Source organism: Cryptotermes secundus, unplaced genomic scaffold (genome assembly GCF_002891405.2).
Source record: "Cryptotermes secundus unplaced genomic scaffold, Csec_1.0 scaffold1394, whole genome shotgun sequence".
In the NCBI taxonomy this organism is placed as follows: Eukaryota; Metazoa; Arthropoda; class Insecta; order Blattodea; family Kalotermitidae; genus Cryptotermes; species Cryptotermes secundus.
The window spans coordinates 4185-18921 of record NW_019744142.1 but is presented as its reverse complement, the minus strand read 5'-3'; the positions used below and the strand labels follow the sequence as shown (position 1 = coordinate 18921).

Below are 14737 nucleotides of genomic sequence, written 5' to 3'. Positions count from 1 at the left end.
GGGGCGGGAACTCGCCTATTACCGTAAGAACGCGAGCGTTACGTTACCGCCACGTACCGCTGGGGAGGTAGGGGTCAACATGTCACAATATTTGTGTTTATTATATTCCATAGATTGTCCCATTCCTTCACATTTTGAAGATGTAGGGCGTATAAGGCTTTGTTTAGAATTTGTTTTTTGGGGTACCAAAACGCTTTTTATTCGTATTTCTTGTACTCTTGATTCTGGGCATTTTATTATAGATCTGTTATGAGAATGTACCTTTATACGGGCGTATTTTGGTATTATATTTTGTTCTAAACATGTTCCATTAAAATAAATGTTCGCATTACAATTTAATAACTTGAGTTTCATATTCATGAACGTATTTATTGTATATGCAAGACTAGCATAAATTATCTTCACTGCTTGCATGCCGGGACAGCACAGTCGGCACAGCGACTGGCTACGGGCAGAATGACCGACAGAGAGTTCGAGTCCTGGAAGGGGCAAAAATTTTCTCTTCTCCATGTAGTTGAGAGCATTTCTGGGGCCCACCCAGCATTCTAGCCAATGGGTACTGGGGTCTATTTCCCAGGGTGTGAAGCGGCCGGAGCATGAAACTAATCACCCACCTCCAACTAGCGCCGAGGTCAAGAAAACGTGGCTCTATACATCCACTTCCCCATACCCCTTCATCATGTAGTGCTTAATAAGTTAAGCACAGGGACAACTTTACCTTTTTTACCTTGTTTGCATCCTGTTGTGTATCATGATCGATGGTATTTGGCCGTCAACACAAAAATAAATATTCCAAAATTAGAAATCAGTTTTAAAACAGTAATAACTTTTAACAAAATCTAACCAAATACGTTAACCAATAAGTTCACTCAGTTTCATTCACAGAAAACAAATCACGATGACATACTCAAGAAGATAAGGGAGAACAAACTAAAAACTAATAGCACTATCGCGAATACCTTCTGTAACTGTAAGCAATTTACTTATAGCATGAGACATGTAAATAACAACCCCAAACTTAAGACAGTAATATACTTCCAGATAATATAACAGCGAACCCCCGAGTGAAGGACAACCTGCAATTCATGACAAAACACAAAAACAATACAGAATTTTACATTCAATGACAAGAAAACTTTATATAATTTTAAATTCTGGAAAATTTTAAAAGTAGAAAAATTCTTAAAACTTTGTGACAGTTGCACGTATTATACGATTGTGATGAGTAGTACTAATGGATCCTTATTGGGTCAGTTCAGTAACTAGAGACGTATTTGATGAGGCTGCCTGAAGATGGTCCAATATGTGGACCAAAACATGTACAAGCCATTAAATAAAACCAATGTGAGCAGTTTGACTGGTTTATTTTTATTTAATGTTATGTTGATGGCCAAATACCATCAAAATTATTGACACATGCTCAGACATGACCAACCAAATGTTTTAAACCTTATACAAATATAAATGTACACTTCACCCTCCTCCACCTCCCTCCAAACCTAAACCACCCAGCCCATCCACGATCCCTGTACATGTACAAACAGCTGCTCCCTACTTCATGCTGGTGCTACAGAATGTAATGTCAGCAGGCATGTAAGTACACACAAAATAAAATAAGTGTATATAAAGCGAAGAAAAATTCTATACCCACTGGAACCTTCAACACACCTTAAAAACAACATGCCAGTGACAATAACTGTCAAATAACCAAAACCAGCCACACTACATGAACAGTAGTGCAGACCAGGAACTCAAGGCCAACCTGCTTCAGAGAAAACGGCAGAACAAAGGATACCTGTGAAATGGCCAGACACACTAGAGTTCAGAGCTATACATTCACATGGAATGTTCAAAATCTACAACTTCCCCTTAAACTACAAATGTTGACCAATAGTAATATACTAGCCAGCCTATTACACTACATAGCATACTACGTATGTCATGTGTTAGTGACAAGACGTGGGCTAATAATTCGATTTACTGAATGCTTATAACTCATAGATAAAACTATAAAAGTTTCGTTGATCACATACTACAGATCACAACAACTACAGCAAACCTAAAGTCTTCTGTTTGCTCTGTCTTCATTAGTCACTGTTACGCAGTGGGTGCTAACAGTGCAACTAAAGACTGACTGCTAACAACTCAATCCGACCTCTGACTGTCAATTCAAGTCAAAATTATGCCACAACCGACGGTCAGTCGGAAAGTCTGTCCTTGTGTCAAGCACCCATCTGGGGCCCAAGACCAGATTTTTATTAATGTCAAGACAGATTAGCGTTTGTTGATGTAGGGCAAGCTCTCTAATGAGAGGGCATGTCTGTCATTTACATTTGGTGCTGGCCCTTGCCAGCACAGTCATACAGTGCGTTCATTGATAGAGGAAACCTGACAGCAAAGTAGAGCACACACAACGTTTCTCACAGATTGCTGCTGTATTTGCCGACAGCAGAATGAGTCATTAGCGCTGATACCATCAAGTCGTCTGATCTTGTCACTGCAGTACGTTGCATTAATAAAGTCAGTCTCTGTTAGAGGTGTCGATAGGTGGTCAACATTTATACTGAAATGAATTTCACTACTGAACAGCATGTTTTTATTGTTGAAACTTCTGCAAGGGAAAAAATTTACATAAAATGCATCCATAAGTTTCGTCATAAATATCCTGATTCGCCAGTTCCCACAAAGTCGTGTGTATCCAAGCCTGTGAAAAAGTGGCAGGCCACAGGTTCAGTGTGTGACATAAAGAACCAATCGAAGAGGACTGTGCACACTGAAGAAAAGGTTCAGCATATTGAAGAACAACTACAGATCAGTCCTCGAGTATCGTTAAGACACTTAGCACAGGAAGTCAGTGTTTCGTTAGGTTCTGCTTTCAAAGCCACAAAATCAATCAAATTTCGGCAGTATAAAATAACAGTTGTGCATTAGCTGAAACAACCAGATTATGCAGCAAGAATTTGTTTTTGCAACTGGCTGCTGCAAAATGTGCATGATGGAATCGTGGATCCACAGCTTCTGCTCATGACTGATCAAGTGTGGGTTCACATTAGCGGCCATGTCAATGCACAAAATGTGAGAATATGGAGTGATGAAGATTCTCACACTATACAGCAAGTGCCATTACACAATGAAAAGGTGAGGGTGTGGTGTGCTGTAAGTCCACGGTGTATCATTGGCCCTTTATTTTTCCATGAAACCATGAAATCTGACTGCTACGTTAATGATATATCGAATCTGTTCTTCAATCAGCTGACTGCTGAAGAAAGACAATGAGGGTATTTTCAGCACACACGGCTAATGAAATCATGGTGGCAATATGGGATGTGTTTGAAGACAAAATAATCAGCAGAGGACTGTGGCCTCCCAGAAGGGAAAAGTCTACAAGAATAATCTTCATAGCACTGAAGCTCTACAAAATGAAATAGCATGCGTAATTGGTTCAAATACCATGGACCAACTTCAGAGAGTGGTACATAATTTATTTACACCATGCGAGGCCTGTTTGCAAGCAGAAGGGGGCCACTTTCAGCACCTGTTATAAAGCACGGTAAGTGTGTTACCTTTGTACAGTATTCTTATAAATGTGTGCATGTAGAGAAACGGATGTGAGTGAATCAGTGATACGACTGCACTCTCGCTAGCGAGGAAGAGCATAGTAGTCGCGGAGATACGTTCCATCAGCTCTACACTGCTGTCAGGTTTCCTCTATGGCTGAACACTCTGTATTTACTGCCTATGAACTCTAGCCTTCATAAGTTTTAATACAATTTTTGTGATGGCCTTTATTCTGACTTCTTCTGCCTCAGTCCAACTGAGCTGTCATGACCTGCTGAAATATCGCTGCAACTACTCTGAACATGTAGTTCAAAGGTGAACTGTTTGCATTAGGTGCCTGAACTAACTCAGTACTTGTGGGTTCTGCCTAAAGAAGCGGAGGGAACTCATTTCTCCCACTGTGGTGGTGCGGGCCTGTGCAACTGGGAAGGCTAGGGCTGCTGCCGTTGGTGTGTTGCTGCGTAGAACCACCACAAAGGATAGTTCTGGGGTCATCTGGCTGGAAGAGAATACCCTTGGGTGCCCTTGACTTTCTCTTCCACAACTCCTCCTTGGTATGCCTGCAGCCTCGATAGATGGAAGGATGAGGTGCCTCTCAGTTCACCAACTTGCAGTTGTAGCATGTCAGTATCGATTCCATATTGCCCTAGTCTGGGCATTTCTTGAGAAGGTGACCACCCCAACACCACATACAAGAGAGAAGTTGCTTGCAGTGAGCCCAGACATGGCCGAATTGTTGGCAGTTGTAACACTGCATGAGACCACTCTGGGCTCTGTAACACCTTTACTCTGACTGCAATACAGCAAAGTCACATCTGTTTGAATATCTTTTGGAACTTTGACATCATAGGATGAGAGGAATATTAACTGTGGTTGTTCCTTCTGCAGGTGATTGACAGGTAGTAGAATTTATTTGGCGCTAATAACATGAAAGCCAAGGTTCCCACCACATATGGGATGTCCTCTGCAGGAGCTGAGGCTGAAAGATGCCGTATCTCAGCCTTTATAGCCTTCTGGCATTTGGGATAGGTGAAGTATTGAGTTTACTGGTCTCCAAGTGAGATCGTATGGCTGAAGAATCCACGACTTATGTGACAAACTCTGGTCCTGTCTCTTGTGTTACAGAACTCAAAATTGCCTTTCAGCGAGCCCTTCAGTTACCTTTGTAATTGTATCAGGTTGGCCTGAGAGGTTAGTATAATTGGAAGCAGCCTACCTGCCTGGCTGGATGGCGCCTAATGCTGCTGACACTCGGTGGTGTCGTCTAAGTGGTCAGCTTCAATAGGAGAAATTTGGGGTGGGAAGTTCAGTCTTTAATGGCAATTGGAAGTTGACACCCATGGTGGATGTTGTGCGGTTTGGGCTCTTTTGTCATCTTTCCTCGCAGAATTCCTCAATGGATGGAGGTGCAGTAATCGTGGTCTTGGCTGTTACCTGTTTGAGGACTGCTGTCAAGTCATGTAGCATCTATGTGTACTATTCAAGTCACCGATCAAACCATCTTACATGCAACAAGTCTTTCTAAAACATTGGTCCCATCTATATGCTTGTGTATCCCATGGTGATGGGTAGTTCTTCCAATTGAGATGTCTCTCTCTCTTACAGCTTTATTATAACTTGTATGTGTACGCTAAATACAGTGTGCTATACAGCTGCTTTTCCTTTTAGAATCTGGTGGAGATTCCTTCTGGTCCCCCCATGTTTTGGATGATCAGAGTCCATTTTGGACATTCGCTGACTGATGCAGGGGTACATCCCGCTAGGCGGGCAATGGTAGTGAGAACCCCATGTACAGGTCCCATGACAGCATTGGTATCAGGATGTTGTTGTGTAGTGTTTTCATATTCCAGCCTCAATGATTCAATCAGGTTTGACCAGAGCTTCTGAAATTCTGAGGTGGGTACATTAGCCATCATATGACTTACCACTTCTATTACTATTGAGCCATGCAGTGGCTCCGGTATGACGTCATGGGCTTCCAGCCCCTTGATCGAGGTTCTTAAACTTATCCTCCACCCCATCCCGATGCGGGACTGGGTCACGTAGTGTTGCCCTCTCCCCTCCTTTCTACCCCTGGGAGCCTTGCTTGGAAGTTAATTTGAGTTCGGAGTTCAGTTCTGGTTATGGATCCATAGGGCCTTGCTCGCGGCGCCGAGCCAGCCGGAGCGACTGTCAAATTCCTGTTCGGCTGGGAGTCCAAATTTGGTTTCGGCAAGTACTGGGCTGGTTCGCGGCAGACGAGATCGCCCACAGTCGCCCGTTGTTGGGTTTGTAGGACGGCGGCGACTCGTACCAGTTTGGTTAAATCTGTTTTTATAATTTATATTGTGTATTTAATTTAGACTCAGCCTGTGGCCCGGCTATAATGTAGTAGTTATGTTTTCATGCAACCAAGGCAAACTGTTGTGCCAGTAAATATGGGCCATTCTGCCCGAGTTAGATGCCGCTGTGTGCGAGCATGTAAATGTGCAGTTAGTTCAGTTGTTCTGTTTAATTTCTGTTGTGTATATTAAATTCTGTTATTTGTTAATATATTGATTGCCATCATTTGTAACTACATTTACCACGCTGCTAGCTTGGATCCCTTACTCTAACTTAGGGAGCGTGCGAGCACAGCACGAGAGCCATATGACGGATCAACGTTTCCCCCTCCGATTGAGGAAGGGTAGACGGAGCCGAAAGGTGCCAGAGAGTGACGGTGCTGTGGTAGCCGACGTAAGACGGCCCACTATAATTGTTTATTATGCACAGGAACCACACAAAGCACTTGATCTGCACAGGCCCAAGACCAGGCCACAGACTTTACTCACAATGGTTGCAACAAACAGGGAATGGCCATGAATTCACTAGGCACAGTTTCCTCCGTTAACACTGCGCAGAAACTGTCCGCTGTTCATTTTTCTGACTCTCACTAACACACTGATTCATTCTGCTATTGTATCCTCAACTACCTTTCTAACCTGCCACTCACTAACTCACTAACTCCTCATTATATAACCTTGGCAAGGACAGCACAGAGAACATTTCATACTCTACTGTTGCATGTTCATTCATTGCTGCAGACACATGCTTACAGTGACACTGCCTGGCAACGGCTGCATCTATTCGTTCCACTACTCCAGATTTCAGCCATCATGTCACAATATATATAACACACCAGTGGATCCACTTAGCTTACTTGTAAATTTGTGCTAAGTATGTGCTACATTAACTCTAATTATAATAAACACTGCCTTAGACAAGTACTGTTGGAAATAGTGCTGTTGACAAAAAAATACAATATCTACAGTGACTTACACAATGGGGTGGAACAAAATATGAACAATAAAGCTGTACTTTTCACCATAAAGTGGAGTTCCCCCGAGTCTCTGAACTGTTTACTGCAGTCTAAACATCTGTTTTACTATGCATGTTAATGTACTGTTTATATTTACAAAATCTTAAGCATGCACTATCAATATATGCTGGAATAACCAACATAATGATCAAGATATTCCACATATCTGAAATAAAATTATGATACTGATTAAAAATCATCACCACCTTTTGTAGGGTTTGGATGAGAACTATTACAGATACTAAAAAACAGAGGATCTTCCCAAACTTTAACTTCTGAATATTTCTCATACATAAATGTTTTAATCACATAGTTGTAACTCATAGCTACAGGCTGAAACCTAATAGCATGGTAAGGAGTTTCACTTCTGCAGTTTCAGAATAGACACAATTTTAGACACAAACAATATCACACACATATAACTCAGTAAATCCTTCAAATTAAACAAAAACAGACAGATCAAGTATTTAATACAAAGGACCTGCAAAACTGCAGGTGAAAAAACAGCCCCTTTTACAGTTCGAAGAAGTTCAATACCTTTCCCCCCACCAGTGAATTTCTACTGTAATGGGAGTTATTCACATAAACTCTGAGTCACACAATATAAACACAAAACAAATGGTAACCTTAGCAAATACAAGAAAGGAGGTTACTATACATTGCATCTATTCATATAATCTTTCATTTACCATTAAGGTTTCAATTATAATAACCTCCTTCTCTGCAGAAAATTTTTCTTTCATTGGAAATGATCACATATTGTACACTTATGGATAAAATAGTACTTCAATAATTACTCTGCTCCTGTATTTAACATAATACATACATACCATATGTCTGCATATAGCAAAATAACTATATATTTATTTTGAGATATTGGGTTTTCGGACTTTATCCATCATCCTGGTTTTTAAGATAACTAATAAAAACACGACCAATTGTAGAGTGATTGAGGCTAGCTCTTTCTAAGGGACCCAACAGAATAGGTGTTTTTTCCCTCACCTGAGGACGGAAACAGATCCAGTTTCCGAAACGTCGTGTTTTTATTAGTTATCTTAAAAACCAGGACGATGGATAAAGTCCGATAACCCAATATCTCAGTGTGTTATACACCATCATCAGAATCCTACAGTAACTACTTATATATTTATTTTATATTTGTATTTAGATTAAATACTGTATTAGTGTCTAGACAGGCACACAGTAGTGTAGCTGGTTGAGGCACTATGCTACAAGACCGAAGGTCAACAGGATCAAATCCCAATGAGGTCACTGGATTTTTCAATTGACCTAATCCTTCTAGCCGCATTATGGTCCTGGAGTCGACTCAGCCTCCAACACAAATGAGTACCAGGAATTTTCCTGAGAGGTAAATGGGCAGCCAGCATGTAAGGCTGACAACCTTACCGCCAGCTGTGAGCCAACTCTAGAAGATGTGGGAGCCTCGACCCTCACACCCCTATGGGCCTTCACGGCCTGTTACAGGGACACCTTTTCCTTTTTGTTACCTTTGTTAGTGTTTAGAAACACGCTAAATCCTTTCTACTCATGTTGTATATTCTATAATATAAAAATAAATTCTATTTTTAGTAAACAACTTCATAAGAAATTCGTTACAAGATAATGAAACATAAATAGAATTTACTTACTTAATTCAGATTCTCATTTTTGTTCTTGTTACTATTCAGAATGTAGCATTATTGTTCCAAATGTCAAGGTCATATATTCAGACATCCTACAAAAAGTGTCATGATTACGACCTTGAACAATAATTCTGTTATTTCAAAACAAATGAAATGGAGAGGGGCAAACGAAGGAGGAATCTTTGTCTAGCCAGCAAGATCACCTATTTGCACCAATATTACCTCTACAACCATAGCTTCTGCTACTGCTGCTACCACCACCGCCGCAGCCGCCGCTACCGCGAATGCAATATCAATCCCTATATAACAAAACAAATTTACCAACCTTGGTATCGTAATGCACTTTGTAGTAGGGTCCTGTGTTGTAATAGCTTTCTCTAATTCGTCTAAACCACCAGTCTTTTTCAGTTTCTTCACTAAACTTTTTACGGCTTTTTCACTCCACTTATCCTCCCCTTCACCTTTCTTCCACCCCAAAAGTCGTTTTACGATCGGAGGTGTAAACGGAAGCATAGACGTCATAGCTACATGAAATCCAAATATTTCTGTAAACTCCTAACTTCTATTGTAAAGTAATAATATGTGTATAAGAAAACTACGAGTTTAGTAAACATTAGAACATTTCACGCCATTACCCTATTCACACTCCACACACAAAACGACATGTTCGTCACCTCACAAACGTACCAGACATGTCCCTTGCTCCCCGAAAACGTAGTTCGATATGGAACGCATCCTTCTTAATCAGTTTCACAGAGTAAGAGAGCCATGTACGTTAACATATATTTCAGTCGATAATAATGTAGATGACGGCAATAGTTTTATGACATTATAATTTTATGCATGTTTTGGCACACACGAAAGAAAAATGTACATATTACTCCGCGAATGGTAAGTTACATATAGTAATAGTTGCTAGATGACAGCACCACGGTACAGCCGAACGTCACATCGAGAAGAGTGCGGTCTGCTGGGTTGCGCACAGCATGGCTCAGCGCGAGTCTGATGTTTCGGAGAAACATACAGCCTCCATCTTCAGGGTCGATAGTAAAGTAAGCAAGAAAGTAGCAGAAGACAGTGCTCTTCACATCTGCTACCATGAGAGCCACAAATCCAGCATAACTAGAATTTATGCTCAATAATAATATATTTGTATCCGCAAGACTCCCATTATAATGTGTCCAGCAAGTTTTAATGCAAATGCTTATCCATTAGTTAAATATCTGAAGCATGCTACCATGTGTGAGTTTGAATACATAGAAGTTCTTGGAGATTTCTTCTCTTCGTAGATTTTCTACCCTGCCGACTGTTTCCATAATTCCGTTCTACTCGGTATTATTGTAGTTAACACAAAGTAACTGGCGCAAATGTATGTTTGTTTTTTTCGTGACAAAGTGCAAGTCCGAACATCTGTATTAAAGAAAACTTGGTCATTATTCGTGCTGTTCTCTCGCTTGCATTTAATAAACGAATGGCTGCATGACAATGGAAACACAAATTATCTTATTGATAGGTCCGCACCCAAATGTGACTACAGCTAACATATTACACAACATTAGCGTAAAGATGTTTCAGTTTGGTGTGAAGCGCATGTGCCTTCCAGACACATTCTTTGCAAGTTCACATCCCTGTTGACATTGATATTCGGGTAGATGGGCTTTAAATCTTACTAGCATCCAATCAACACCAGTGAAGGGCGTAGTCATAAAGTCAGCGTTACATAAAATCGATCGTTCGCAAAGCTGGTCCGCAGTAGATATTGCACTGTTCGGGGGCATGAATTAATGTCTTTCGCATTATTTACCACCACTAGACACTTCAGCTTCTTAAAAAGAAATTTATGATAAGAACGAAATAATGTAAGCAAAAATATAATCCAGAAGACAAAGTTTGTCGAAATCTTCAAAGGGGTTGTGATCATTAAAACTTGTTCGTCGCAAATTAATATATAAGAGGCCAAAAAGTTGCTCTCATGTCAACAACGGCGTTCATTTTCCGACTTTCATTCTTTCGGCTATTTGTGTACGCGCACTTGTCTGAGGGTCGCCGAAAGTCCGTTCGAAAAGTGAAACAAGTCTCTTAAATGCTGTTATACGCCGGCAAGGAATCAGAGATAATTGTAGTTCGACTTTGACTCTTTGGTTGAATGAGTGGAAGGAGAGTAGTATCACTTTGATATGGCTCAATGACAGTGAAACATTCCTCCACTTCGCGATATATACAACCGAACATTTAGGTAATATTCGACGTGAGATATAATTGCGGTGTCCAAAAATTCTCATCATTATCGACCATTCACATACTTCCAGTGAGCACAGATATCTCCTCCAAACGTCAGACACAAATTCCTGGGAAATATTCTAATCGGCTAGGGTGTGCTGGATGAACTCCACTTCTAATCGTAAAATTCGATAGTCGTCATCTCACGGCCCCAGCAGCAGATAAAGTGGAGAACCTTTTCGACCGGCGACTCTTATCCCATAGGCCAATTTGGTGCCAAAAGCCCATTTACTTAACTGCATTCTCTCAGTGACAATATGACACTTCTCTGTCATTCTTGAAATTTTGTTCCATTTTGATGATCCGGCATTGGTCAAAAAATTGTACAGCGTTCTTTTCGTCAACGAATTTTCGAAACAGTAGCTGAACATTAATGGGGGGAAAAAATGGAAAAGTATGAGAATGCAGGTGTATACAGCATACGAATTGCAAGGCAACATTCGAAAGAAAGAAAAAAAAAACGTATTCTCTGTAGAATTTCGCGGCTAGAATTTAATATACGATTAGAAACGGAACTTTCAGTGGTAAGCCATGTTGAATGTTAAAGATTATTCAACGTTTAGGCAAACACTGCAGTTGCCGTCATAGGGTTANTCTTGGGGGGGGGGGGGGACAATAATGTTAGTAATATACATATATCTTGCAATGGCCGGTTAGTGGGAGATGAAAGCGTACTCAATGTCTGATGACACTTTGGAAGTAACATGCAAAAGACGAAATTATGCAAGTACAATAAGAAATAAGGTGATTTCAGATTTAAAAGTGAATTGTAGAAAATTCACGGGCTTTATACGCAGTCCTTGCAAAACAACACTTGGGAAACTCTTGAAAATAAATGCAATGGTAATTAAAGAAAATGAAAGAAAAAAAGGGAGAGATACAAGACTATAAAAGTTAAACACTTCTTTTGTGGTGGGTAGATAATGCATAAGAATTATATACATCTGTGTGTGTGTGTGTATGTGTGTGCGTGCGTTTACGTGCGCGTGTGGAGGGGGTGCACGCCGTAGCGCAGTTGGTTGAGGCACTATGCTACAAGCCGGGAAGGTCGCGGGATCGAATCCCGATGAGGTCATTGGATTTTTTTCAGTTTACCTAATCCTTCCAGCCACACTATGGCCCTGAGGTCGACTCAACCTCTAACAGAAATGAGTACCAGAAATATTCTTGGAATATTCTTGAGGGTAAAGCACAGCCCTCGTGTAAGGCTGACAACCTTACCGCCATCTATGAGCCGATTGTCTAGAAAATGTGGAAGTCTCAACATCTCACAACCCTATTGGCCTTCACGGCCTGTTACAGGGATACTTTTACAAAATATGTATGTATATTGATCGCCTCTGTGGTCTGGTGGTCAGAGTTTCTGGCTACAGATCCAGACATCCGGGTTCAATTCCCGGCGCTACCAGATTTTTTGAGAAGTAGTGGGTCTGGAACGGGGTCCACTCAGCCTCGTGAGGATAATTGAGGAGTTATTTCAAGGAAATGACGGCTCCGGTCTAGAAACCCGAAATTAACGGCCGTGGGAATTTTTTTTATAAAAAAAAAGATTGTAAATATAAAGTAATTAGATCTTAACTTAAATCTGGGAGTATACTGTTAATAATCAGTACAATTACTTCTTTTAATTTTCTTAGATATCTCTTTTATATAAATATAGGAATGTTGTTTATGAAGTAACAGACGCCTTGCAGAAATCTTTTTTCTTCTAGCCTTAAGACTTAAGACTGACTTTGGGTATTATTTTTTGCTGTTCTCAGACAAAATATCCATCAATGTTGCCCGTTGGTCCTCGTATAGTTTACAGTCCCAGAAGATATGTTCCTCCGCTTGCAGCCCATCACACATTCGCATTCGGCCGTGGGCACAATGTTAAATCTGTTTAGGCTTGCTTTAACACTGGTGTGTCCCGCTCTCATACGGTTTATTGACACGAAGGCACGGCGGTTCATTTTTATCTGTCGGAACCAGGGAGACGAGCCTTTCCTGTAGCACCTTTCAAAGTAGCTTTCTCCTCTGTCCTGTTGGGTGTTTTGACAAAAACTGTGAAGTTCTTTGCTTTTCTTTATCCATTGCGTTTTAAGATCTGCAACTGGTACTAATAATTAACTATTTCTGCCTTCTGTGATTGCTTACTTTGCCTCCAAGTCAGGACTCTCACTAACTTCAACTCCGCAGTGCCCCGGGATCCAGTAAAATTCGATCTTTCTTTTTTCCTCGGGATTCCAGTCTCTCTATTCTATCTTTAAGCATATGTGTAATGTGCGATGTGTTGCTTATTGTAAAGGAGTTACTAATGCCTTTTAACACGCTTGCCGAGTCCGAGAAAATAACGAAGTGTTGCTCCAAGTCTATTTTTTCCAATGATTTCTAGTGTTTCGGCAACTGCTAGTGTTTCCGCCGTGAATGTGGACGCTATCTTAGACATCCTGAATTTCATGCTACGACCATCTTTTATATCTATCGATGCGAATCCTACGAATGGCTTGTCTTCCATTGTTGAGCCGTCCGTGGCGAAACATTTGCTGGTTCTCATTCTTTCTTGGAAAATCTTTTTGAATTCCTCGTTGTGATCTTTTACTTCCTTTATTTGTCTTCCCTCATCACCCTGGCCTCATAGAAGAGGCTTCCGTATGTGTAGTCGATGGCCGGGGGACAGTTCCCTGATTGGATTAAATGACCGAGAGGGGTTACCTCTTTGTAATATTCGCTGATGAGTGGTTGTTCATTTTCTCCTCTCCCTGGAGGAGAGGCAATCTTATGGACTGACTCAACAGTAACCTTAGGTTGGCTTCGGCAAGACCCGAATAGATGGAAGACCTTCGTAGGCAACCGAGTAACAGAAATACAGACGTACACGACCCTATCACAATGGAGACACTGTCCATGGAAGGATAAGCCAGCTGATATTCTTTCAAGATGGGTTACTGCAGACCAGCTGGAGACATTGGAGATATGCTGGAATGGACCTTCTTGGCTTGTACAACATCTGAAGCACTGGCCCCAGAACATACACACGTTAGACGTCTCACTACCCGAGACTAAAGGATCGACACACTATGTCCTTTCTGTTGAAATCCCACCGACCTTGCTAGACCCTACAAAATACAGCTCCTATTGGAAACTAGTCCGCGTCACCGCCTGGATTTTCCGCTTCAGGCAAATCGCCCTCCGGAGAGAACGACCTTTCGGTCAATTGGTGGCTTCAGAGCTGCGGGCAGCGCAGTTTTATTGGATTCGTTGCACTGACCACGCTTCGCCTTCTATCCGCTAAAGTTGGCACTAACTTCGCCGACAAGCGGCGGTAGCTCGGTCGGTATAGTTCGCTTGCGGACTAAAACCACAGAGTTTGTATTTTGTTTATATATTATAATGTGTGTGACATTGTGTGTGCGTGTGTCGAGGGGGGGTGTGCTTCATTTTTTATAATAGTCTGCACATTTACACATACCAAAGTATTCATCTTCACACTGCATACTCCAACATGAAAAATATTAAATAATACAGAGATATTATATTATCTGACAATATTTTGTGCACTTTTGAAAGCTCATGAAGTTCATTCTGACATTCATGTAAAGGGGGTGCTGGATGTATTCAACCAGTGTAAACCAATGAAATTTGCATAGCAACAAGAAAAATGTTTCGTTGTAGCGGGTACTTTATTATGAAGGCATTAAAATGTTGTTACTGTTACTACAATGTTATACATTAGAACATAATATACCGTAATGGGTACCTATAGGTCTTAACCCCTTTAATTGTTTAGGAAAAATAAGTTGAAGAAAAGAAGGAAGAAAATATAGAAAATATTAATAAAAGTCAAAAGTATTTAAAAATAATTATTCTTCTCTTCTGAATACTTCAGGTTAATTGGTAAAGAATATTAAGCCAATTAAAGGTAATTTTCTGGCTGCCC

The 14737-nt window shown here is 40.8% G+C and overlaps 1 protein-coding gene across 3 annotated transcripts in view; it reads right to left on the bottom strand.

Annotated features, from left to right (window-relative positions):
* LOC111874589 (mothers against decapentaplegic homolog 3) overlaps positions 1-9219 on the bottom strand; it is a 56933-nt gene extending 47714 nt beyond the window's left edge. For all 3 annotated transcript variants that reach the window (XR_002844590.2, XM_033755515.1, XM_023870211.2), the window contains exon 1: positions 8864-9219. Coding sequence is in view for 2 of the 3 variants with exons in the window: in XM_033755515.1 (XP_033611406.1) it covers positions 8864-9060 (197 nt within the window). In the remaining variant the exon portion in view is untranslated. The remainder of the gene's footprint in view (positions 1-8863) is intronic.
* Positions 9220-14737: the final 5518 nt, after the last annotated feature.